Consider the following 26867-nt stretch of genomic DNA (forward strand, 5'->3'; position numbering starts at 1 on the left):
TATAGGTTTAGCGTATGAGACATAAAATACCATTTAGTGGGCATGTGCAAGTCTTTATACTAAAAAAAATGTTTTGGTCAACCACTATTTCCTTTTCAAGATTTTTCTTTTTGAATATGATATATAATGTGTACAGTGTAGTACAACTGGTTTGAGTTTGGTTAAAAAGATTTTTTTACACATGAAAAAACTAGAGAAAAACAATTGGTAGGAAATATTTATTCTGCAGTGCATTTGCTATAGTTGTCATAAAGTAGTTGTTTGTATTTTACATGTTACTGAGCAATATTCCAAAACAAAAGGAATAAAATCTCTTCTGATGCCGTTCCTCATACTACTACACACACACACACACAAAATTGTAAATGAGGTCATTCAGCATGTGGTACAATGCTGCTCATATGTAAACCAGGGAAGAAAAAGCCATCAGATAATCCAAACAAATCAAAGAAAATGTTCAACACCTGAGCTTTTGTCATCATATATTATTCATCTGTTACATTACTTGTCTTGCTTTAGAAATTACTATAAAAACTTTAAAGCGCAAGGGAGATCTGCTTCATGCAAGTCAAATTTAATATATTTACACTATACACACTCATAAGGTGCCTTTTCAATCACCTCCGGGGATACTTTTCATATACATACACTGCATACGCACAATTATCAACTTTGAACACAGTGCGACACATTCATGAGGACAGCTAAATTGCCTGAAATGTTGTCCAGGCAACTTGGGTCAACGGTGGATGGCAAGTGATCCCTTTAAAACTCCTCGTGAACATTTTTGGCATAGTCCATGAGTTTGCTGCCAGTGAAGTACTCACTGTACTTGAGAATCTCATCCAGTTCCAGACTGTGGTTCTGGTTTTCGTCGGCCACAGCGATCATCTGTTTGGCTTCGTTCAGAGCGTTGTGCTCGTTCATTGGATCCATGTACTCCTGCCACATGGGAAACAAAATGCCACAAGTTTAGGCTTAACCTGGATTTTTTTGCATTCTCTCATTTTCCTAGTTTTCATTCTCCCAAAGTTGAATCGGGGCATTTGGCCATTCAAATTCTTGAAAAATAAACCGTAAAAAAAGTTGAAAAGATGTTGAACAGCATCTTCTCTTTTCCAATAAAACCTTAGGAGTTGCAAATCCATATTAATGTTAGGGTTAGTGCTTTTTTCAGGGGTAGAAGCAAGCTGTTCCTAATGATTAGGAAAATCAGATCTGAATATGCTCTATTTTCATTACAGAACCAGTTTCAGAATGTCATTGGAGCTTCTAACTATAAGTGTAAAAGATAGTAAGACATCCAATATAGAGAACATAAAAGTAAAAAAGATAAATAACAAGTTCAATATATAGGTTGCATGAAATAGTCAGGTATTTAATCAAGACTATCATACATTTATGAACATTCTTTTGGAAATCTGTTTAAAATCAAGTCCAGGATATCATGTGAGTCATGTGATTTTTCTATCAGGATGATAAATGTATGTTAAGAAAAGCTCCATGCATTTTCATGGATACTTATTTTTTACTTTTAGATATTCTAAAGCACTCTTGTCTCTTAATTTAATTTTGTAAGTGGATTGTAGAGAATGTTAAGGTTGGATGTAAAATTGCCATTAATTCTGGAATGATTCGTGTATATTTGGGGATTTTTTAAAGCAGTACCTCTGAGAATCATTGAAAGCGTGTACCAATTATCATAAGGGGGAAAATACTGAAATGCATGATTGAAGGACAAAGCAAATGGCAAGAGAACAATTAGAGTGATAAAGCACCTCCAGTTCTTCCATGGTGACAATGCCGTCATGGTCGCCATCGAGGACTTCCAGGAACTCCTTCCTGCGTTCTCGAACCCAATCGTCATCAATGTCCTGGCCCTCTTGGTTCATCACAGTACCCATAGGCAAGGAGATGAACTCTGACAAGGTCAGCTTGTGGTCGCCATCTTGGTCTGCAGCACAAGCAAAAAAAATTATTTGAAAAGGAAAATTTCATGTCATAAATGCAATGTACTATCCCAAAATGATGTGCCTAGACTACTTTGGGTTACTTGTCTCTCATCAGTGTCTATCTCATGATGCAAACAAACACCCAAAGGTCCGATCCTGAAATTAGGATTGGGTGATGGCCTTAAAAAGAAATCTCCAATATTTTCACCCAAATTTTATTTGGGAATTTCCTTAATAATAGTTATCTTTTTTAATGAGAAAAATAAGAAAAAAACTCAGCAAAATTTCAAAACAAGGATGTTTTTTTTTAAAATACTGGTAATGAATTTTTTAGATTCACATTTTTGCCAAAAAAGCAACAACAAAATCTACAATTATTTGTTTGAATTTTTTTTATTATTATTTTTTTAGATTATCCAGCCAAACTGAAACCAAGGAAACACAATGTTTCTATTGGATTGGATAACTTTTGTTCTAATGGTGTTAGTGCCGTTTAATAAATTAACTAATTGTTTGCTATTGACAATGATGGACATCCAATCCATTTTGACTCAAATTTCTGTGTTTTTGATGGAATACAAGTGAAATTGGGTCAGTACCTAAGTCACGCATGATCTCCTTGACCATGTATTTCAACATGCCTCTGCTGTGCTCTGGGTGCAAGAATGACAAGAACTCCTGCTCATTGAGTAAATGGTCAGCTGGCGGGTTGTCAGCCTGAAACCAGCGGTCCTTCAAGCTCTCCAGAACTTCTTGAGCTGCAAATGGCAGCAAAAAAACAACAAAACGTTGAAATAACGTTTTAAATATTCTGTATAGTTCTCAACTTACTTTCATCGTCCAGTTTAATATCTTCATTTTTCTTGATTTTCTCTGCAAGTTCTTTTTCATCAAAACCTTTGCTGGTAAGAAACTTGATCCTGTATTCATCCCAAGTCACGTGACCTGAAAATGATAAATTAGGAGGGAAACTAGTATTCAAAAAGTATTTAAGTCGTAACTTTGTAATTAAATCATCACATTTTGATTTTGCGATGCCATTTGTCCCCAAAATGCTATTGGATTGTATAATTTTATTCATCCCGTATTCGGGAAAATTTCTTTATCACAGTAGCAAGAGGGTGAAAATGCGGAAAAAGGAAAGGCATTTTAGACAGGTGCACTAAAAACTTGTTTTGTTTTGGCAACATTGCCTTCTTCTAATGTTGAAATTGTCCAAATTAAATCATGTATCAATACAAAATGTTCACACACACTTACCGTCACCATCTGGATCGACAGCATGGAAGCTGTTCTTGTTCTCCCTCATGGCCTCTTGAAAATGTTCTTCCGTCTTCTCCATAATCCAGCGCTGCATCTCCTTGGCGCTTACACTTTGATCCTTATTGAAATCCACTCTGTGGAAAGAGGTAGATAAAAAAAAGAACATTTCAATGTATTTATTCAATTTTGAGAGATGATAACTCCCCTTGAACCCGCCAATGAGTGAACCAAAATGTAACGTTCATGTATGTGGGTGCCTGGTCTCAGATAGCCCTGGATAGGCTTGAAAACAGATCAACAATTTTGGAGTGCACGCGCCATTAGACCCCACGTTGCAAAATTACTGTGTTTTCTCGCACGTTAGCCACACTACTCTTAAATTTGCCTTAAAATCGTTAAATTTTTACAATTTCTCTTATATAAAAAAGACACCGCCTGATTCACAATTTTCACCTCCAAATTCATGGATTTGATAGGGCGTACAAATGTGTCACTTTGAAGGGAAAATCATCGCAGGTGGTATTTCTGATACACAGTCATACCTTGATATACAAGCTTAATGCGTTCCGGTACTTGAGCTTGTATGTCGATTTACTCCCATCTCAAATCAGATATAGAACTAAATACAAATTAATTCATTCCTACCCTCTGAAAAAAACATGATTTTACAATGTAAAAACATTTTTATTGGTTGTAATTTACCATTTACTAACAACCTTTATTGGTTATGGTGTTTAACATTAAAACGAGACATTATTCAGTACAACCCGGAGTTCGCGATTGGGAGAGGGAGACTTGATGGATGCGCTTGTAACGTAACACAAACTTTAAGTTTAACTAAAATGAACTTAGATTCCTAAAAACACACACAAAAACTTTTGATCTTACGTTGCACAAAATGTAAACTTTCTTGTGCAATAACCAAGGCAAAGAGGTTAATGTATTCCACCGTGGCTTTCGAGGCCAACTTCCTGCTTCCACATAAGTATTGCCAAGCCTGCTCAGTCACAAGTACAGTACTCATGTTTTTTGATTATTTCGTGCTTAATATCAATTGTCATCATACGCCTTTTCTTCACACTGCCCTTCATTGGACCAGCTAGCTTTTTGGACCCATTGTGTTTTCCTTAATTCTGCACTAACTAACGCAAAAAAAAAAAAAGACACGGAAAAAATGCAACGTTCCCCCCACAGCTCGTAGAGAACTTTGCACGAGGGAGGTGCGGCGAGAGAGACAGTGTGCTAAAATCATAACCAGCCTCTCGTGGCATGGCCACCTGGCTTTCTCGTATGCTTGTATCTCAAAATGTGTTGCGTACCTCAAAGTAAATATTTGCTCGGAATTTTACTCATATCTCAAATTCCTTGTGTGTCAAAGTGTTTTACTGTACTGTATGAATTGAAAGGATAGTGTGCTGGACTGCACATTCCTAAAGGGTGTTGCCTGCAAGTAGACAATTTCAAAAAAGAATTCCTGTGAGCAGTCCAACAAGAAAGTGAGTCCATATCGGTCTAGTCTGTCATCACAAGGTAAGATGTTGCCACCCTGAGCGAACAATGGCAGGCACAAGTGAGTTTTTTGACGTTTTATGCAAAATATATATATATATATTTTTAGAATTTTGTTCGTAGGTCAAAATAAATTGTTTCGTGCATGTCAAGTCTAATTTGGACGCACATAAGCCATTAGTTTAGTGACATATATGGTGTATTTGTGAGAAAATATGGTAGTCGAGTTATTACATACTTGGAGAAAATGTCAATAAGCTTCTTTCTGTTCCGCCTTGGCTCAGAGTCCTCTTCAAACTCCTCCATATCTTTACCTAAGAACACCTCTTGGTGGAATTCCTTGTTGAGGTGACCATCTAGTTCCATCTTCACGCCATTAAGGTGTCCCGGTGGAAGAATCTCATTCTCTTCCTTGTTGGATGCAGGCTTGTCTTTTGGAGTGGGTGCATTGGCTGGCCGAGCATTTACATGGATTCCTAGCACCAATGTCCACAACAATAGTGACAGTGCAAGGAGATTTGGACAACCAAGATTTGTAAATACTCCCATTGTTACCTGAGAAGAAAGCATTACATCATCATTAAAATGAGATCTTTACAAATGAGTATTGCATATTCCTGCAGTAGTGCAGTACCGCGATAAGCGAGGGTTCACTGTAGTTGCACTTCCCCCAGTTTGAATGAAACCTACATTGGTGTCAGTAGCAGGCAATGAGTCATAATCCAATACATTTTTTTTCGTTGTTTATTTTCATTTTTTTGCCAGCTGCATTCCTTTAAATCAGATCAATGGTTCACGTTGTTCTAAATTCAAAGAGTATTTTTTTTTTTTATTAGGGGGGAAGCGACTGCGTGTACAGAGGAAGCTTCCGACATGACAGACGCTTCCAAAACACTGTCAACTTAACGCCCAGTTGGTCAATGCTAAACCCCAGTGGTTTATTCTGCGGTAAGAGAGTATATTTCAATATAACCATACTTACCAGTGAACAGCCTTTGTAAACAGCAACTCTGTCAAAGACGCCGTAGGAAAGTGACAGGCTAGCAGGTACTCAAACTAGTGCCGAGCCGCTAACACCACGTCAGGGTGATCTTGCTTAACTGTAGACGTGGCTTTCACGTAGCTCACTGTCGTGTACAGCTAAAATCCGACCGGCGCATTCGGTAACAACAGTGACAAAAAACCCGTCTGGGAAGTTCTCGTTAACTGGTCCCAGTAAGAAACACGTCAGAATCTGGCACAATTGTGCTTGTTGTGTCAAGCTAAACACAGCTACAAAGAAAATACAGACAGGAAGTTGGACTTTCACATTAAAGTACACGTTTAAGGTAGAAATTGACTGGATTGGGTTCGATGGAAAAAACTATATTAATATAAATATATATATTTATATTATTGTATACATATATTTATGCTGAGCATTACAAAACGTTGTCTTAAGTATATGCACTTCAAACTGCTGCCGCTGGATGGCAGAATACTAAAATATATAATATTGCGTCTTAAGGGTTTGAAGTTTCACATAGGACTTCAGAGGTACATCATGAGAATACATGAAAGTCGTTTTAAATTTCAGTCATTATCAAATGCGTCCTATTACAGTTTTTTTAATTTCCATTTAACTCAACCCCACCCATTCTCAGAAGATTTATTGATGATAAGATTTAGAAGAATCTGCTCTAGGCAATGTCAACATTTAGGGATATCCACACAAATGAACACACGTCTCATGCATAAACAAGTTGTTGCCACAGAAGCCCTTGTGCTTCAGGTGAGATATAACAGACCAAGACAAGCTAGTGTGCTTGCCAACAGTGAAGAAGGAAAGGGGTGGGAGTACGGCTCATGATTTAAATGCCACTGAGCTCCTTCCTAATGCTCAGAAAGTGAACAGGGGAGAACCTGGATACACAGAGACCAACACCAAAACTCGTTTCTGCCATCTGATGTCAAACAGATGTGGGTTTGCAAGGAGGAGTGACCTTCAATGAATTACCACAGCACCTGAATATCATGGGGTTGTAAAGAGGTTCGACTCGTGATCGAGCAAAGGAATATTCCTGACAAACCACGGGGTAGAGATTTGGATGACTGGATCACCTACGATTGTGTCCAACTGTCCCATGAGAGGGCAACAAGATCTTTATGACAAATGCCCATCTTTGGCTGACCTTCAACTATTAGCCATCACTGCATCCCTTTGCTGGATCCACTGCACAGTGAGAGAGTGAGAAGAAGCAGCAGCCGCTGAAACCCCTCAAGTTCTGGATACCCCCTCCTCTTTGCTCCTTCTTCTTCTTCTTCTGGTACACCCCTTTGCCCTCTTAACTCCCATCTTTCAGCTCACCCCCCAACAGAGCAGAAAGCGTGAAAAATCTCACTAATGGGTTTATTTGCTGTCAGATCTGAGCCCATGTGTCATTCCCTCGGAGCATTCTGCTTGAAACATTTAATAGTTGAGTAAGCCGGCACCAAGTGGCCAAGGTGGGGTGAGGGGGCCAGGGGGACTTAGCTGCAGTCGTCAGTGTAACTGTCTCTTGGAACTCCAAGCATTCTTTTTGACTCCTTTTCATCATTCGGGACGCCGGGGCCGGTGAATAATCTTTTGAATAGATCATTCCTCAAGAGTATTCGCTCTCCATTAGGTCCAATTTTGTGGAAATGTGGTTTGGGACAGCTCCCCTGGTTGTGGTGCTTGCAGTGTGTTGGACTTACTGCATCCATGATGGAGTGGAAGCCAAAAAGGAGCGGAAGAAGCCAAAAGAAACGCCACTTCAACATACAGAGACTTACAACGCCACTCTGTCAAACAGTGAAGAGGAGTCTGGACTTCCAAAGGTAGCAACTAAGACCTTTACAATTGTGCTTTAGTACTGTTGCTTTTTTTTAAATCAACAGAAAGTGATAAGTGGCAGGAACAGGTTTCTCACCCTGTTGCAGTCCAGATTCAATGGTTGTAGGGGACAGGTGTGACCTCTAAGGTCAAAACTCAGCAGGCCGCATCAAAATGTGTGAAATTCTTAATGGATGACTTCCACGGGTATGCCTGGAATGTGTACTGCAAAAAGGCTGATCAGTGCATCAATTAGTGGGAAGTTTACTATGATTGTCCTTCAACAACCATTGTGACAATTCACATTATATATGCACTTTTCAATATTTGATGAGAATTACATTCTACTCCTTCTTTTTATTCTGTTGCTCTGACTCTTACTATTCCTTTACCGCTGAAAATGAGTCTAGCTTTAGACCAAAGGTAGACATTTTTGGAATTGGGCAGTGGTTATGGTACACTGTCAGGATCAGGTTTCTGTAACATATTGGTTCCCAATGTTAGCAGATGTCATCAATCTCCTCAAAGATATTAGAATTTTATTGCAAAGGATATTGTTGTTATTGTTGTTTTACAGAGGTCACTGGTTGCTATATCACAGTTTTACATATTCTGGATTCAGAGCAATGCAGATAGGATTTCCTCTCAATTGTGTGAAAGCATGTTGCCAAAAATCATGCCACCCCAGTGACATCTGCTGGCTGTCATAGGTGAAACAGTGGCAGATACTTGCATAGGGATTCCCCAAAAAACACAAATCCTGATAGTGATGCCTTGAAAATTATTAAACCGGTGTTTCACCATCTGGTCGAAAACACATAGGGTCAAAGGCTAGATCCTGTAGAACAATGAGTTGAGCAATTTCTTTAGATATTCACCTCGTCTTGCTTGTTGTGCACTACAGACTCACTGCATCTGTAATGCATTTAGCTAACAAATCGGTGTCTTGGAATGTTTGGCTTCAACTATCATTCCACAAGCCTTGCAATCATTCTCACTTGATAGACAGTGAAAGTTATCTCTTTACCCCAGAATCAAATACCAGCATTGATAACTCAACTGAGATGGTAAATGAAATCCTCCCACAATTGTCTGGATCTGGGGACTCCACAGCTGCCGGTTTTGTGCAAAGACCACCAATGGTGGACATTACAACAGCGATTCTTGATGACCAAGGCCATGGGTGCCCAAAATGGTCCTCAAGGGCCGCATTGGGTGCAGGTTTTCATTTCAACCGAAGAAGAGGATACTTTTTCACCAATCTGGTGTCTTAAAAGTGTAATTAATGGAATGCCACGGTCTGTGCTGGATCAGTTGGAACTAAAACCTGCACTCACTGCGGCCTTTTGTGGAATAATTTGGACATCCCTGACCTAGGCTATAACGTCAATATGGACCAAAACAGCAGCGGATTAGTTCATCTTCATTTTGATATGCGTTTGACTGAATTAAACACCTGAAAGAATAATGTTCTTTACAATAGTGATGTGATTGCAATGTGTAGATCAAAAAAATTAAATAAAACAATTCTGGCTCTATTTTCATGTTCGGCACAAGTCTAGATTTACTCTGTGTTGTGCTTAGCAGGTAGATGCGTCAAACCAGGGCTTTTTATCCCATACTCATTAACAATTTTCTTTAGGGTGTCACACTTATCTGTTCATCATAGGCTTCACCAATGAAGAAACTCATTTGTTCAAATGAGAAGGTTGATGGATGCTTGTTATGAAGAAGTGTATAAGGACCTTACAGGCAGATATTGTCAGAACTTGGCTAGAGTGGAGAGGCTGCACTTGAAAACAACCTTCCACCCTTATAGCTCGTGTCTATGTGTGACATAGGAAGAGAGTTTGACACTGCATCCATCTTGCCTCAATAATACATAATAATAATGATAATACCATAATACATAATGTAACTGCTTTCGTGTGTATTATGCCAGGACTACAATTGTGTTAGATATAGTTCTATTTTGTACCAAAGGTTAAACTAGGTCTGCTGTGGTGTAAACTCTCGGCACACCAGTTTGCCCAGCTTCCAAATTCCAAAACATGAGTGGCGAGCTTTGCGCTGACATGAATTCCAATTATGGTGTGTTTTATGTGTGCCTAGAAAACGGGGACTCCTGGCCTTTTTACACATCACACATAGTCAGCAGAACAAGATATTGTAATTGTATTGTTTACATAAATATTTTTAGGTGGAGAATAATCTAAATAGATTGATCCTGCATAATCAAATTTGCAATATGCATTGCTACAATTGACTTGGCATTAGTTTGTGATGTTATTTGGTAATGCCCAAGCTAATTTATACATGCACATACGAGTACACTCCAAAAAAATGAAAAATGTATATTCATGCAAAGTATGTATTATCAATACCATCTTTTTATTTAGTCACAAGTTGAAATAGCAAAACGTATTTTATCTTTATCATTCAGCTAGTAGGTAGCCAGATGGTTTCCCATTTTATAATATAAAATGGCCCCTTATTAAAAACATGGCATCAGTTCACAACCCTTTGATCATCTGCAGCATCTGCAATTGTCTGGAAACCAATTTAGTGTGTCCTCCACCTACTGCCCATAGTTGGCTGGGATTGGTTCTTGCACCCCTTGCGATACTTGTGTGTACAAAAAAGTAAGGAAATAAAAAGTAGCCCTTATTAAAAATGACACCAGTTTTCCACGTTTTAAGCATCATTGTTAGTGCATGTTCAAACAGTGTAAAGTCTAATTACATAGTTTTTAAATTAGGTTGCACATAATAAGTACATTTATGATTTAAGTGATTTAACCTGCCGCCTCGTGATGTAGAGGTTCACTTGCCTGACTTCGGTGTGGGCAAGCGCAGGCTTGATTCCCGCTACTGGCGTTCTGATTGCGAGTGAAAATGGTCATTTATCTCTCTGTTTGCCCTACGGCTGACTGGCAACCAGTCTAGGGTGAAGTCAGCCACTCACCCGAAGTCAGCTGGGTTAGGCTCCAGCAACTCGCGCATCCCTTTCAACGATGAGTGGTATGGAAGATGTATGAATGAATGTTTTAACCTCCACATTTTAAGTAGAGTACAGCGGCATTCATCTGGGGCAGCATTTGGGGTAGTTGGGTACCCTGCTCAAGGGCATCTTAACAGAGACCAAATGTCCGGCGACCAAACGTCTGGGCGACCAAACGTCCGGCGACCAAACGTCCGGCGACCAAACGTCCGGCGACCAAACGTCCGGCCAGGATCTTAGCCATGAACGTGCAAGAGTTGTGTGTTGGTGGTCATTATTTTTTTTGGGAAGGTTTTGGACGGTTTTGGAAGTTGCTCTCAGCCCACCCATGATATTAGCACACAACGCTTATATAGCCCACCAGCCTTCTTTCCCTTCAGCCTTACTTTAGAAATCTTTCTTCCATGGAAACAAGGAAGGAGTCCTCAGTTGTATTTATGAAACACCATGTAGGCAGTTGTGGTGTGCTGCTGTTTATTTGGTTTGGGCCACTCTGTGAAAGCAGAACCAATGAAGAATGACCTTGTGTCAACCCTTAAGTCTGCGGAAGATTATAACCCGCTCCGGTTCCACTCCTCTGTCTCATCCCAACGGGTGCGGGGGTGTCTTGTTGTTTTCACTAATTCCTTTTCCCAACGCCCACCTTCCCGAACCGGAGTCGACCATAGTAGGCCCTGTGCCATGATGTAGTAATTCTTAGGAACGTTAGGTGGGAGGATATTTTAAGAACCGTTGCAGTGTTCCTCCCAGTCAATTGATTCTGTCATTCAAAGACCCAGTCTGACTCCACTGTGTCTGGGACATCCAATTGGGGGGGGGGGAACTTTGTGGCCCTGGAAAATAGGCCAACATGCTGTGTAAGGTAGTCACTAAACCCCAATGAATACTGAAAGAGAACACCTAGTTTAGGATTAGCTCCTCTTCAAATCCTCCTTTGTCTCTCTCCATTAACATCTACTACAATTAGAATAAACATAGTCATTAAAACATGTATTGCATGACATATTAACTTCAATTAAGTATTCAAGTGGACGGTTCGAAAGCAACACTGTTGTTTAAAGGCTTAAAACCATAACCAACTTAACTCCTCGATTGCAAATGCCTAAACACTCACCTATTTGCAAACTTTTCAAGATTAATCTATTCATTCAGTTTACTGAAGCCTATCCCAGCTGACTTCAGGCATCATGTGGAGGAGACAGTATACAGTAGCCAAATACAGTAGCCAGCCAATCACAGGGTACAAGTAGACAATCACGCCCACACTCATTCTAACAGACAATTTAGAGTCTTTAACCATCCTACCCTGCATATTTTTGGGAAGTAAGATGAAACTGGACAACCCAGAGAAAACCTGCACAAGCACAGGGTGAACATGAAACTCCACACATTGAGGACCGACCTGGGATCATACCCTTGACCTCTGAACTGTGAGGTCGATATGCTAACCACTAGGCTACTTTTCAAAATATTTTTTAACAATATTCAATTCACAAACACCACCCCTAAACAGTCCGTTTTACACTCATGAAGTTCATAAACTGCTGGTAACATTTACTTTTTGCATGCTTTGGCTAAAGAATTAAAAAAATAAAACTATTTCATCTATCAATGCAATGCAATGCAGCTCTGAACACATTTTCCTTCAGCGAAGTGTGCCCAGAAACAACTAAGACTACTTATTCAGTACGTTTATCGTTCGACACATGGATAAAAAAACAACGTGTCTGCTAGAGGCATCCTGGCATGGAATGTTTGTCATCAAATGAGCTTAATATTTACACTTCATATTTACAATTTTCCCCCCTCATGCCAAATGGGAATGCATTCAGACCAATGCGTGTGGGCTGCTAGCTTTGGGCAATTCCATTTGAAAGTACAATAATCCCAATAGTGTGACGGGGACTTGTTATACATTTAAAAAAGAAAAATAAATCTCACATGAACCACCTTCCTTGTCCCTATTTAAACTCTTGAAGAGAATGTAAGGCTCATTACTGTCTAAACAAAAGATGAGAGCCATTTGTCATTGTTGAGAGCTCCAAGCAATCCTCAATGCCTGTAATTGATGAGTCAAGTCAGTCATCACACGTACAGTGAGTCGATAAATGGAGGGATTTAGCCTAAGGCAAGGCTTTGTTTCCTCTCTCTCATCCTGGATGACGTCTTTGTGACATTTTGGATCAACCGGACACACTCTCCTTCAAAACCTAATGATTGTAGTTTTTACACCAATACCATTACTGCTTTGAATTTGAGTCTGCACGGTTCAAGTAACTTTCTTTGTACAGTCCTCTCACATTCTTTTCCTAATACTCATCGCTGACACTGGTTAATAACCCTTCCAAAAAAATGTTACAGAAGCAGCAATTTGTGGGTGGAGCTTTTTTAGATAAGCATAGTGTTGAATATCTGTGTGACATCTGATATAAATTTCACCCCAAAAATATGGGTCGGATTTCAATTTGTGTGACTCCAGGAGCATTTGACTTCATTTATACTCCAATAGTTTTTCCTTTGGACAAAACCAATACTGACAAACATTCACAACAGGATATGTCTCGAAGGTAAATATGCCTACTGTCAGAAAATTGGAGGAAATCAGGTTAGCAGGATGCTCTTATCCTCTTGGGAGACCTGGCTCTCAGTTTGTGATGGGAGCACTGTGATCCCCATCCAGCCATGCATGGATGACTGAACAGGGAGCAGCATAGGCATGGAAAATAACAAGAGGATTACTAGGCTCTTCATCATCCTGTCTACCCAGCCTTAACCCTGCCTTCGCAATAGTTTCTTTCTTTCCTTTCTTTTTTTTTTTTTTTATCAACAACAAAACACTGCTTTCTGCTTTGGTGCACAGAGTTGTGTACAACAAGTACATGTGAAATGCATGGAAAATATAGCCAGTACTTCTTATGGAGTTTGAAATGACCATATGTGTATGTTTTATCAGTGAGAGAGTTTTCTGAATTTTGACACTCCATAAATTGTGACTTTAAAACGTGAGTCCTTTTAGGTAATATGATTATTGATGAAGAAGTGTTATAAATTAAACACCACAGCAGCTGGTTGTTGCTTTGGTCGTATTTGTGCTTTACACAGCTAATTTTCAATGTTTGATGCCAGTTTGTCGTTTGAGAAATATCCTCTTCTCACAGACAACATGGCATTCTCTCTCAGTTTGGGTTGTTGACAGATGAGGCCACTTCCAGTCGCCTATGCATTGGTAGTGATCAAAGAAGGGCCCCTGTATTCTTTTTCAGCTGTCAGTCTAGTACCCAAGCCCATCCCATCCCCACTTGAAAACATCAAACCGATCAACATACAGTTACAACAGCATCTAACAAATTGTTGCTCCTCCTTCCTACCCTTCAGGATTTGCATAATCCAAGATAAATGCAATACAGTTGTTGGACTCATCCTATCGTGGTCAACATGATAGCATACTGCTCACTAAACGCACCTTTAACCACCAATTACATTTCCATTCTACTTTTTTTTTCAACTTCTATTCCATCATATTACATTTCACATATATCATGTCTGTAGCTACGGTAGCCTGTTACGTGCAAAAGAGTGTGATTTCAGGACTATGCACCAAGGGGGATGTAAATTGAGAGTTCTCGGACCGGCTGCTTTGTATTGATACCAGACGCAAGGATACCTGAAGATGAGTTACCAGAACTTTTTGAGTATAGTACAGACCAAACAATGCTGGGGGGAATACTCCATAAGAGTGTAGTCACACCTAGAAAATTCACTGCTTTGCTTGATAGATAGTCAGTCCCATTTAATAATTGGAGAAAACTGTCTGGGTGGGGTAACAATGTATAACACGGAAGAAATAACAGAGGTGTGATGCTAACCACACATTTACCATAATGCTTTTGCCAGCGGCAGCACGTTTTGTGCAAAAAGAAATGTGATTTATGAGCTGGTTCACACCACTTTGCATGTCCCACATAAAGCAAACCACACCCCAGATCGTTTGGATGCCACCCGAGATCACCTCTCCAGTGAGGTCTTGGACCAGATCTTTGCTCCACACCAGAATTCGCTGGTTTGTATTCACAGCAGACAAAATGGTCCATGCCACAAACTTTTCAGACCAAATTGTGCATCTGTGAATATGCCCTAAGTTACATGCAGCAGGTTCGACATACAGATGACAACCATTTTCTTTCCCATAAGTGCTTTGTCGCACTTTCTAAACTTGGTGGGAATTTCTCTGTTAGTTTAACTATAACATACAACAATTCTTAATGTTTCTACATGTTCAAAATTGTGTTTCTGAAGCAGCATATGGGCCACAATAACTCTTTAAAGTTGATTTAAAAAAAAGAATTAATTGTGTTTAACGTATTGCATGACACTAACAATTGCTGACCTTTGATTCCCTCTCTCCAAGTCAAAATTCATTGGACTTTTCTAATGGTTGCAATTGAGCAAAATGAATGTCCTAAGATACCTGCACACACACACACACACACACACACACACACACACACACACACACACACACACACACACACACACACACACACACACACACGCACATGCTTCTGCACACACTTGTAATTATATATTAAAACTTAACCCTGCAGGGACATATTGTGTGCTCAAGTGTGAATAGCAACAGTCATTGTAATTGCCTTCATTTAAGCAACTAACTTGACAATTATCTCTGTATAGATACTTGAATTATCATCTTACAAAATGATGAATACCAACTTCCATGACGATGTTTTCCCTTGCATGGGTTGGAATTGTTGGAGCATTAAATGAATTTTGTTTGCTTATGTGTGTGTTTTAAAAAAGATAACGAGCTCAGAGCGAATTCCTGTTAATAATATGCTGTTTTTCTTTTTTTAATGTAAAGTAAACCTGTGCAACAATGATTCAAATGGCTGCTCAAGACTTACAAAATAATGAATTTGAAGATTTTTCTTACTTTGAAATTGGAATTTCTTGCCCAATTTGAAGGTCGAAATACCTGAACGAACCTGAACTAATCAGAATGACTGTATACAAACTATATAAGTCATATAGTTTAAAAAAACAGCAACAAAAATCTTGATAGAAAATATCAATCAAGTACTATAATGCTTGTAGTTTTACAAAATATATTTTTTGGATGATCTATATATACCCAGCGGGTTGAGTGGTAAGCACATCGGCCTCACAGCTCCGAAGTCTTGGGTTCGAATCCAGGTCAGTCCACCTGTGTGGATTTTGCATGTTCTCCCTGGGTGTGTGTGGGCTTTCTTCGGGTACTCCGGTTTCCTCCCACATTCCAAAAACAGGCATGGTAGGCTGATTGGACACTCTAAAATTCCCCCAGGTATGAATCGTGCCCTGCAATTGGCTGGCCACCGATTCAGGGTGTCCCCTGCCTTTGGCCCAGAGTCAGCTAGGATGGTCTCCAGCACCCCCGCAACCCTAGTGAAGATAAAGCAGTTTAGAAAATGAATGAATGAAAAAAGGATCTAATATATATAATTTTTTTTCTTTGTTTTTCGGGCGGTCTGAAAAAAGGTCTCAAGGTCTCACTCTCTTTTTATTATTAATGTTATTGAAGAAAAAGAACATCTATTGACAAAAAATTAACAAAAACAAAACAGTTAAAATAGCTATTCCTCCGTTATTCTTGGATGGATGAGAATGACATTTTTGGTGGTTACTATGTGTTAACGATGTACACACATCGACCCTCAGAGCCCATTTTTTTGTTACTCAAAAGCAGTTAACTTTAATGATCAAATATCTCATATATTACTATAATTCATTCATTCATCTTCCATACCATCTATCCTCGAAAGGGTTGCAGGGGTTGCTGGACTACCTGGACTAACCCAGGTGACTTCGGATGAAAGACAGACTGGTCGCCATTCAGCCGTAGGAACACGTATTAATACTATGCATGAATACACTAATTTTAGTCGGAATAATAAGTAAAAACAAGTAGCATTTTAACACTTGCTGTGCCTTCTAGTTTAATGGGTCTTCCAATTTGTACTTTGTAGTTAAAAACGTATGTAGGAATTTACTCAGGGGCTCAGTTTTATTGGAAATTGTATTGAAATCCTGAAAAGTAATCTCATAAATTCTCATTTTGGCTTTTGTATGTTTCCTAGCCTCAGAAGCACAACAAAACAGAAGAAAATCCAACATGTTAACTTGTTTATTTAGTCTGCTTTCAGACAGAAGAGAAACTCCAAATATTCGAGGGGAAAATGTTTTGGTTCCAGCACTTTGAGAAGGCAAACAAGACGCCACTTTTTTTTATTGCAATGGAACAAGAGGCAGGTCTTACAGTGGGAAAAAAATGTAGTGTTGGTTTTGCAGATAAGTGATCTGCAACCCACTGCCAAACCTAAACAAATTCCATTTCAGAGGACTCACCTTTCATGGCTTGTTTTTATCTCCTCATCTATCTCGACTGCGAGCTTTTGACATTTGGTGAAAGGCCGCTTAAGATTGATGCGATTGGAATTCATTTGGGCTCTCCTTTGACATAAATCAAAATGCACAGTGTAATGCATGACGATATTATGTCCAGATATCTTGGAACATATCATCTTCAGCTAATGGAGGCCCAACAGCAACTTATTATAAGTGAGTTGTTTTAGATAAGGACACTCTTTTAAAAGGAGACTAACAACGTTAAAATCATATGGAGTGCGGGCATACAGTAATGCTATTATTTCAATCCTATGTCATGTATGTTATATTATTATAAATGTGTTGACAGTCTACACATACAAGGGTTGCAAAATAATTTCTCACTAGCTTCCTTGACGAACGTGTTTAGAAATCATTCACTTTGTTTACATTTGTCTAAGCCTGTTTGGCCAAATGGGTTCTGACATGGCACCTGACCTGAGTGAAATGTTTGGAGGGACAACAAATTTGGATTACAGTATTGGATTATGTTTCCCACTTTTCTACATTACATTTCCACTCAGTAAGTGTTCACAAACTAGTACTGTATTAATTTGAGTATAACACACGCATATGAATAACGCGCATCCATAATTTGTGACTAAAAATTGGTATAATTTTTTTTTCAATTTTACATTTAATCACAACATATGGTATGGAAAGCTGGTAAACCAAACTTCCAGTATATACACAATTCTCAAGTGGAAGTTACAATTTTAACTCCTTAAATTCTAATTCATCATCATAATATTTAAAACTTTTCAAAGTCTGATTCATCATCATTAAATTCACCAAACAATTCCATTCTTCTTGAGTTCGTTTTTTGAGTTTTTGTGAGCACCAGCCAACAAAACCGGCCCTCGCATCCCATCTAGCAGACAAAAACAGGTTTCACGTCACTGGCGGAAGGCAGTGTTTCATCGAGATTCGTGTATAACACGCACCTAAACTTTGCATCAGTTTTTGGGTGCAAAAGTTTGCACGCTTTAATCAAGTTAATATGGTATATACCTGAGGAGTGCTCAATAAATTCATCGCAATCTATGAGTTGATCGCAAAGTTACTATTGGTAGTTCTCATTAGAATAAGTTTTGATCCAGTCTGTTGGAGTCCTTAGCTGGGCTATTATGAATTTAACCACGCTAAAGGGACATTGTCATGAATTGAGGCCATACAATTAAAGTTGAATTGTACAGATGTGGTGTGTGATATATTATACATCAACATAAGTCACAAGAATCCTCGATATATTTCCCATTAAATATATGAGTAGACCGTTTTGACTAGTAATTTCTTTACAAGCGCGTGTGCTGAAATAGTGTGAGGACTTCTGGATTGGACTAATGACTGAAGCTTTGTTGGTGAAATCCTGGGAATACACAATTTTATTTTCACAACCGTCCCCTGTTTGCATTTTGCATTTGTGGAGGAGTCGAAAGGAGACAGGTCTGCAATGCCAATAGGCCGGTTTCATACTCATATTTCTCCTGATGAGGTCACTCTTTTTTTTAACGCACGGATTGTAGCTTGGGCGAGTATTGCTGAAATAGGAATTGCGTGTCTTCTGGTCGGTGCTTTTCTTTTTTTCTCCGAATGGTATGACTTCTCTGATTTCTAACAGCAATTTGCAACATGAACTCACTGTGCACACTTTGCAGCTCTTGATTTTCAACATTGCCTTAGAAGATTAGTTTTGATCCAAAGCAATTTGTCCTTTTGAGAAAAAAAAAAAAAAATCTAATAAGGCAAATCAAGAGCTGAATTTCAGCAGGTTTTGTATCAAACCTGCTCTCTCTGAGAAAATAGATTTATATTTCATCAGACTTGGAAATTTTGACTAACATGAACTTTCATTTGCCCCAGTCTTACAGACCAAATGGCAAGTTGGATCTTTTTTTATTTTATAATAGCTTATATTATAACCACAAAATCATTCAACTTCCCTTTTGTTTCCAAATTCAAGGCAATTTTACCTTGTTGTTACAGGTTTCTGATAACCAACGAGTGGATCCATTGGGATCATGGATGGACTTTGTCAAACGCCCAGTTGACAACTTTCCTGCAAAGTGTCGCAAACGGAAAAGACCTTTGGTAAAACCACTTAACTTGTTGAGATTGTTGTAGTATTTAACATACGGTACGTATTTACCTTGTTGTCTTTCATTGTTGCAGCTAGACAGTCAGTCCATTTTGACTAGAAACAATTAAAATGGCTTGGATCTCCGGTAGTCAATGGCATTGATACATTAGCGTGTAGAGACAATTCTCCCAGTTTATATGAATGTATCATTGTCAGTGGTAGGCAAAAGCTACGAAAATAAAAATGTGCTTAGGCCCCATATTCAGATTGGATTTCTATTTTCATTCATTTTAAGGTAATCATGTAGTTTTGGATTGATATTTTATTCATTTATAAATTGAAGAACCAAACCACACAGTGAAATGTGTTGATTTGTGGATGCACCGACTTCCAGAACGGAAAGAAGACAAAAGTCTTCTTGTTGTAATAAAAAGCCCCATGTCAAGACGTGTGGAATTCTTCTAGTTTATCTCAGCACAATACTACCATTACACAAAAGACACACATTTGCTCTGACATAATGTCATATGTGACTTTAATGGCCTGGTTGCTTACTTGCTAACATTTATCCTTCTCTAGCCAGGCCCACCTGGTCCTCCAGGTCCCCCTGGCCTACAGGGACCACCTGGCTCACCTGGAGCTGAGGTCACCCAGGAAGTTCTTCTCCAAGAATTCAAAGAGATGATCAAAGGTATGGAAGCATATTGGTTGCTCAGCACTTAAAGGATGAGATCATTTTGTGTTTCAAACAGAGGCCACAGAGAGACGGGCCATGGCTGTGGATCGACATCCCACTTCTAGCCAGCTTCCCATGGCTCTCCTCACGTTGCAGGACGGCATGACCTCCTACCGGCGGATAGAGGAAGCTTTCCACTGCAAACTCAAGGGACCCGTTGTGGTTGACAAAAAAACTCTGGTGGAGCTCCAGAATTTTCAAACAGTATGTATGATTTCATTCCACTTCATGACTGTTTTTGAAGCCTGATATATGACGAGAGGTTGAAAAGTTCTATTGGCGCGAATACTTCTGCAAGTCAAGTTTTCTTAAGATTTTGAGTTCAAACTACTAAACAGAATTTAAATTTATACTTAGATCAACTACAAAATTCTGCAACTGTCGTTCTACCATTAATGCTCAGTGTGTCTTTACTAAGGCGTTTTTATAGTACACACTCACTCACTCACTCACTCACACACTCACACACACACAAGAAATATCAAGGAAAATATTGGCTTAAAATGATGTCATACTAACGAACCACCTGTTGAACTCGTTTTAATGAGACTTGGCTTAAAGAAATTCATATTATAGCACTTATGAAGATCCTTTGAGGTATTTTAAACATGATTGCAATAACAGTCATTTCACTTGGTGAGAAGGCAATTTAAAAATAAGACAAACTAAAAATAAATGTTTACTGCTTATTATGCTTAGATGATATGGTAGGCAGATATTTGCCAAGGTTAGATACATTTACAACAAAAGACTCGTCAAAAGTGTGAAAAAATATATACATTATATACATTAAATATTCATCCCTAATGTTATAAATCAGTCGCAAACTCTTCTTTTTTTTACCTATTTGCTTTACACAGGTAAACCTTTTATGGCCAAAGTGTAGTGTTTGGCTTAGTTCATGTGAGAAATTACCACTTTAGTAGTAATTGGCACTGGGAGAACCTGAAGTTCCACCCAAAAACCTACCAGTCAAAAATATCCGTCCAGTTCCACACATCACCCTCTGAATAGTTCACAAAAGGCACTCTGTGTGTAACTTGGAGTAAAGTTTGAAGCAGACAGAAATAGACCCTGTAAGAAACTGTATGCTGTAGTGGAAGAAACCTGTTGACGAGACTGGCAAAGCATAACCTTTATAGAAGGAGGATTGTAAAACACAAGGATGTAACTCTGTAGTTCTCTTAAGGGAATATTTTAGTTTGATGGTGATCCATCAAACATTGTCTGAAGTAGCTCAAATGAGGCCCAAATCCCACTGGAGACAGAGTCAAAGATGTTTCAATTTATCTTTAACTACATAACAATTACAAAGCAATGTACAGGAAAAGTAGTGATGAGTTCGTAATTTTGAAATGATTTTAGAATGTATATTACGATGGTGGGACCGCCGCTTTTTATTGAATTTGTCCACAAAGAAAAAGGACCTTTCATTTTTTGCACATTCACCGAAGTTCTATTCCACCTTCATTCATTCTTGAGAGGTGTTTTTTGTTCTCATGTAATTTCTTATGGTTGGCAAAGACTATTTACCAAGTGAAAAGAGGCCAACCCAGGGGGATCGAGAAACCTGACCAATTTCATAAATTATTTGACAAACTCTGAGAGTGACAGCTTTTGGAGCGATCCAAGCACAATTTTTCATAATTCTGGTATAAACATCCTTGAATTTACATGCATCTGTTGCCAGTTTTTTTTAACCTACTGAGCACTTCCATGAATTACCATCAAATCCGTTTTTTTGAGTTAGTCTTTCACATATTGGGCTGCCCTTTCTTAGATGTGTCCCTTGGCCTGATGGTTGCTCTAATGCAGCGGACAACTTCAATTCTATATCTGAATCAATCCAACCCTCAAAAACTATTTTTTTAGCTATAAAACCTTAACTGCACCTACAGCTACGGCACATAAAAATCATCAACAATAACCTCATATTTTTGAAAAGGAATTTAGGATCATTTTCCATTGTGAAACACTTATTTGGCGACTCAAAATGGAAGCTGTTATGCGCTTCAATGTTAAGATCCTAGTTTTTTGGCCACCAATCTTACATAGTGCCCCTTTAATCAAATGAACTGGGAGGTGCAACACTTCTATAAGTGTGCATTCATTTACAAAACTTTATCATGGTGCAATACTGTTATTCATAAAATCTGATATTGTTTGCAGCCGCCAGCCAAGGGAGCCTTCCTGAGAGGGGCAGGCATGGACCAGTCCACTGGCAGATTCACTGCACCCATCACAGGGATCTACCAGTTCTCGGCTAATGTCCACATTGGTAAATCAAACAAACAAAACATACTATGTTTTCAACTGGTATTGCTCTAAATTCACCTGATGTAACATTGAGTTTTCTGGACAATTCACGTATTAAGTTATTGTAAATCATCAAGGCTAAGCAAATAATGATATTTGTAATATTGCCATTGCCATAGCCGTGAAAGGCCATAATAAAGTGAAAAAGTTATAAACTTAGTAGTGTCACGTTAGATTCAACAAAATACATTGACTTTTTGCAGATCACAGTGAAGTAAAAAGAAGCAAGAGCCAGCTGAAAGCAAGGGACAATATCCGCGTACTGATCTGCATTGAGTCACTTTGCCACAGATACACGTAAGTATTATACATGAGCTAATTTGGTGGTAACATCTGATGCTGAACACGTTTTATTTTTTACTAGGATACTGGTGAACCTATATTTAATTTATAACAAAATGTCCCAAAACAATTCATGATGGCATTTATTCTTTGATTCATTTTCGGTTTGTCTTATCCTCGCAAAGAATGCAGGGGTGCTGGAGCCTAGCCTAGCCTAATCAACATTGGTCAGTAGGCAGGGGACACTTTAAATTTGTTGCTAGCCAATTGTAGGGCACACGGATACGTGCAACCATTTGAGCACACACTCATACTTGGGGACAATTTTGAGTGTCTACCCAGTCTTGGGGATATGGGCCGAACCAGGTGAAAACAAGGGAGACACATACCTGTCAACCTATGCCGATAACTGCCCTCATAAATGATTATGATTCCCTGTACAAACCCCCAAAAAACGTACAAACACTGTACGACGCATGTTTACTCGCTGTAACTCGTTTCTTACTAGGTGGCTCCTCCATGCTTGCTTCCACGATATTTACTCTATGTATATCTACGCATGCGCAAGTCATCCTTTATCGATATTGCCGTACGCACCGCTAAAAAAGGACATACGATTGAGGATAATTTTTGCTGGTATACCGTGACAATAGTAACGATCGATGTCAGTAGCGTCGTTGGCTACCAGCCTACTAGACTATCTGGATTTTAGCCAAAACGGTCTTGTTGAGATCGGTTTTCATAAATATGGGCAATTTTTTTTTTATTTTCCCCGCACAAAAGTCGGTGTACGGCGTACATGATTTGAAATGGTAAAAAACGTATAAAATATGTATAAAACGTACAAGTTGACAGGTATGGAGACATGAAAACCAATAGGCAGACGTGCTAACCACTCGGCCCTCCATACCGATTAATTATAAAATAAAACAAATAATCATTTCCATGAACACACTGGAGAGTGAGGCAACTTTATGAAATGTAAGCGGACTTTAACAATATGGCTTGCGCCCGTCACCTTATGAAAGAGCTTATTCAGGAAGAAATAAATCTGACAAGCACTACAGTTTAACATTCCTCACATTCTTAACTTGCTTATTTGTTTTATTTGACTTTGTTACAGTCTCATTTCATTCTTGCAAGCATTTAACTTGAATTTGGAAAGTCAGACCGACTGTGAGGTTTCAATTTGTATGGAAACATTCTTGCAAAACAATATGGAGCATCTTAAGAGCAAAATGTCTGGTCTTATTACTCAAAAGTTTTGTGAAAATTTCGAGAAAGCTGCCAACTCTCTGTGTATCAATAAATAAATTTGACATTGACGTGTATCATTTTGCCAATATTATAGTTCTTCAAATATTATTGTTTTACAGTTCGTTGGAAATGATTGCGGGCTTGGAAAGTAACAGTCGGATATTTAGTGTGAGTGTTCAGGGTCTCCTGGAGCTTCAGGTGAGTCATTTTCAAGTTATCTGATATAAAATGTGTTTTTTAAATAACTCTGGAGCCATTTGTTTAAAAAAACTCAGTCACAACTTCCCTGTGAACCACTGCTTACTTACCTAATACATCTACAGTTTAGCAAGTGTGCACTTGTATGTCACCTGATAGCGGCACATCTTTTCACCGTGTACAGCAAGAACAATTGTGATCACAATTAAATAATGATCAAAGCATCCCAAAAATATTTATTTTTTCCTTATTCACAGCCATGTATAAGCTTGACTCAGTAGTGTGTTCATGAGCCATATTTCCTGTTTGGATTTTGTGAACAATACAATACAAAGAATACTATATTTAAACAACAGTACATGACAATATTTTAGTAATCTATAGCCCAGCAAGGGAACTGTTTACACAGGACGTGATTATTCAAATCTGGTGTTTACACGTGCCTCAATGTTTAATCGGAACGTCTGTTTTACAAACGCGATACAGTGGTTACTTATTGGTTTGACATTTTGTTCAAATCCAGCTTTGATGAACTTTACTATATTGTTTAAGATAGCTCATTTTTCAGTTTTTCTGTAATCTCTGTGTGTGATGATGTTAAGATATTTTACAGTTTGTACTTAAATAATAACAGATATAGTTGCATGCTCTGTTTAGGCACCTTATTTTTAATGTGTAATTCTTTCTGAATTAACCAATACAATAAAAGGATTTGACTTCTTATTGGTTTAGAAAACAGAATGTGCCACCCCTGTGATTCGAAATGAAATTTCATTCGGATTCAACTTGTTATTCTGAAAGAGTTGTTTAAGTAGAGTGGTTTTATTCAGTTTGGCTTGTAGTCATATATATTGTAATTCGAGCTCCGTGTAAACCCAATTTGTCTACTCACCTTCACACAATCCCACGAGGCCTCGCCACTTGAACTCTTTCTGGGGCATGGGACAGGTTTTGATAGTTAAAATAAAACAAAACTAATAGCATAACATTTTGGGTGATGTTGGAAAGAATATTAACATTTTTATATTGGTATATAAGGGAGGCCTAAATAACCCAGAACCTGATGTCCATATGTGTGGAAACCTTGTTTTATTATTTTTTATATTAATAATCATTATTTTATTCCATTTTGATTGAATAAATAAGATTATACATTATAAAATGTTTTAAAAACAATATTAATCAAATTAAAATAATTAAACCAAATGTGGTCATGGCCCCTAATAATAGACACAAGTTTAGTTTAGTTTTTTAATACATTCCATTCCATTAAATAATTGTGATTGTGAATTATGTTTAGAGGCGAATTGACTCTATTCAAGCGTTTTAAATGCATTTAAATGATATATGAAGGGTGAAGCTATCGTGAAATTGTGTTTTTTTTTTTTGCCTACTCCAAATGAGTCTGATATGCCTGTGATAAACCTGGTTCACAGTACATATAGATTTATGTGAGACGCTTTTTTGTCCCATTGCAGGTTGGCCAGTACACTTCCATCTTTGTGGATAATGCTGCCAGTGCCTCTGTCACAATACAGAATGGCTCCGACTTCATGGGTGTGCTTCTCGGCGTGTAACACCACATATCGTCGAGCACAGTGGCGTTCTGAGCGAGGTTCGGCTAATTTTTTTGACTCGGCGCCATTGGTTCAAACAAGGGTTGGAAGGGTGGAACTTAAGAGAGTTTTGTTTTCTATTTCACTTCCCACTCCTTGGTACAGTTTTGTGCTGATTCAGCAGTACGATGACCTGAACATGTAACATGTTATTGTAAAGCCAAAAATTCCACCTACAGCTTTTTGCAATGACCAATACTGTGCCTTAAGATCAATGTCTCCAGAAAACAGAAAGACAAACATGGATTTTTTTTAATGCTGGGAGTAATACTGACAACACAGCTATGTTATTTAGCTTGTGGTTGTCACATGGTAACACGATGTTTCAGTAATGTTTATTTGATCTGCCACACTTGCTTGATTGGATGATGTGTAACAACAACTGTTCTGTTTTCCTGCCATACATTTGTAATTTATCATACTTTCATAAAATTGGTTAGAATTGTACTTAATTATATTTATGTTTGAGAGAATGTATCGATCTTATGCTATTTGACTTTTAGATTGCTGCAGGAATAAAATTATATCTTTTTACACTATTGTGAAATATGTGACCTTATTGTGAAGTCTTAACAGGGCTCTTATGTAGAAACTCTCACTTGAAAAAGAAAAAAAAAAACTACCAGTATTATTGGGACCCATGACCAGAGTTTATTTTTCATTGAAGAACCTCTAATTCTACAGAATGCGATCAAAATGAAAAGCATAACCATAACTGGAAGTTACCCAAATATGCTCAGAAATCTATGTAAAATGATGTGGAACCATAAAATCATCGGAAAGTTACCTATCAATGACCCAAAATAAACAGTAAATCTAATGCTGCATTGGTGTAACTCCAAGTCTTTGACTTGGTTCTGATCAGAACCCCTTAGCACTTGATTATGATTTGACATCTCCAACTGACTTGAGATGGATTTGAAGCCTACAAACCTTTCCTTATATTGTCTGTAACGACCCATAGTGAGCAGAGTACAAACCAGGCATAACAGCTGATAAATTGTCAATGGAAATCTGAGACAGAAACACATGGCTTCGGGTGCAAGCGTCTCAAGGTCTTATTGAAGCCTTCAGTGTCTGTGAATAACATTGCATTCGTATAATACATAAGCCATGCTAAGTAATGTTTAATGTTTTTATGTTCCCCTCTTAAAAAATAAAATAAAACAGGATTTGTAGTCTGGCATTACTGCAGTCATAATGCTGTAAAAAAAAGTGCATGTTAGCAATCAACCACTCATGGAAGCTCTGCTGAGACGCCATGTGCACAGATTTTGGACCAAAGCGGCAACCGCAGGAACGTCGTGCCAGCTCAGGCGAGACTCACTCTGCATGTTTTTACTCCTCTTCAGTTTCATGTAGTTTTAAAGTGCACTAAAAATAA

General features: G+C 38.4%; 2 protein-coding genes across 2 annotated transcripts; one reads left to right on the top strand and one right to left on the bottom strand.

The window, feature by feature from the left end:
* Positions 1-204: 204 nt before the first annotated feature.
* On the bottom strand, positions 205-5805 carry sdf4 (stromal cell derived factor 4). The gene is made up of 7 exons (XM_077727360.1): positions 5707-5805; positions 4963-5279; positions 3213-3349; positions 2784-2897; positions 2552-2710; positions 1779-1954; positions 205-942 (listed from the first exon to the last, which is right to left on the bottom strand). The coding sequence occupies exons 2-7, from the start codon at positions 5271-5273 to the stop codon at positions 766-768; spliced, it is 1074 nt and encodes a 357-aa protein (XP_077583486.1). The 5' UTR covers positions 5274-5279; positions 5707-5805; the 3' UTR covers positions 205-765.
* A 700-nt stretch (positions 5806-6505) lies between these two features.
* c1qtnf12 (C1q and TNF related 12) lies at positions 6506-26022 on the top strand. Its single transcript, XM_077727362.1, has 8 exons — positions 6506-7562; positions 18985-19089; positions 19658-19769; positions 19831-20018; positions 21984-22092; positions 22334-22427; positions 23789-23867; positions 25346-26022. Exons 1-8 carry the CDS (start codon positions 7386-7388, stop codon positions 25442-25444), a joined length of 963 nt encoding a protein of 320 aa, XP_077583488.1. The 5' UTR covers positions 6506-7385; the 3' UTR covers positions 25445-26022.
* The last annotated feature ends 845 nt before the right edge of the window (positions 26023-26867 follow it).

Source organism: Stigmatopora nigra, chromosome 1, assembly GCF_051989575.1.
Source record: "Stigmatopora nigra isolate UIUO_SnigA chromosome 1, RoL_Snig_1.1, whole genome shotgun sequence".
NCBI classification, from domain to species: domain Eukaryota; kingdom Metazoa; phylum Chordata; class Actinopteri; order Syngnathiformes; family Syngnathidae; genus Stigmatopora; species Stigmatopora nigra.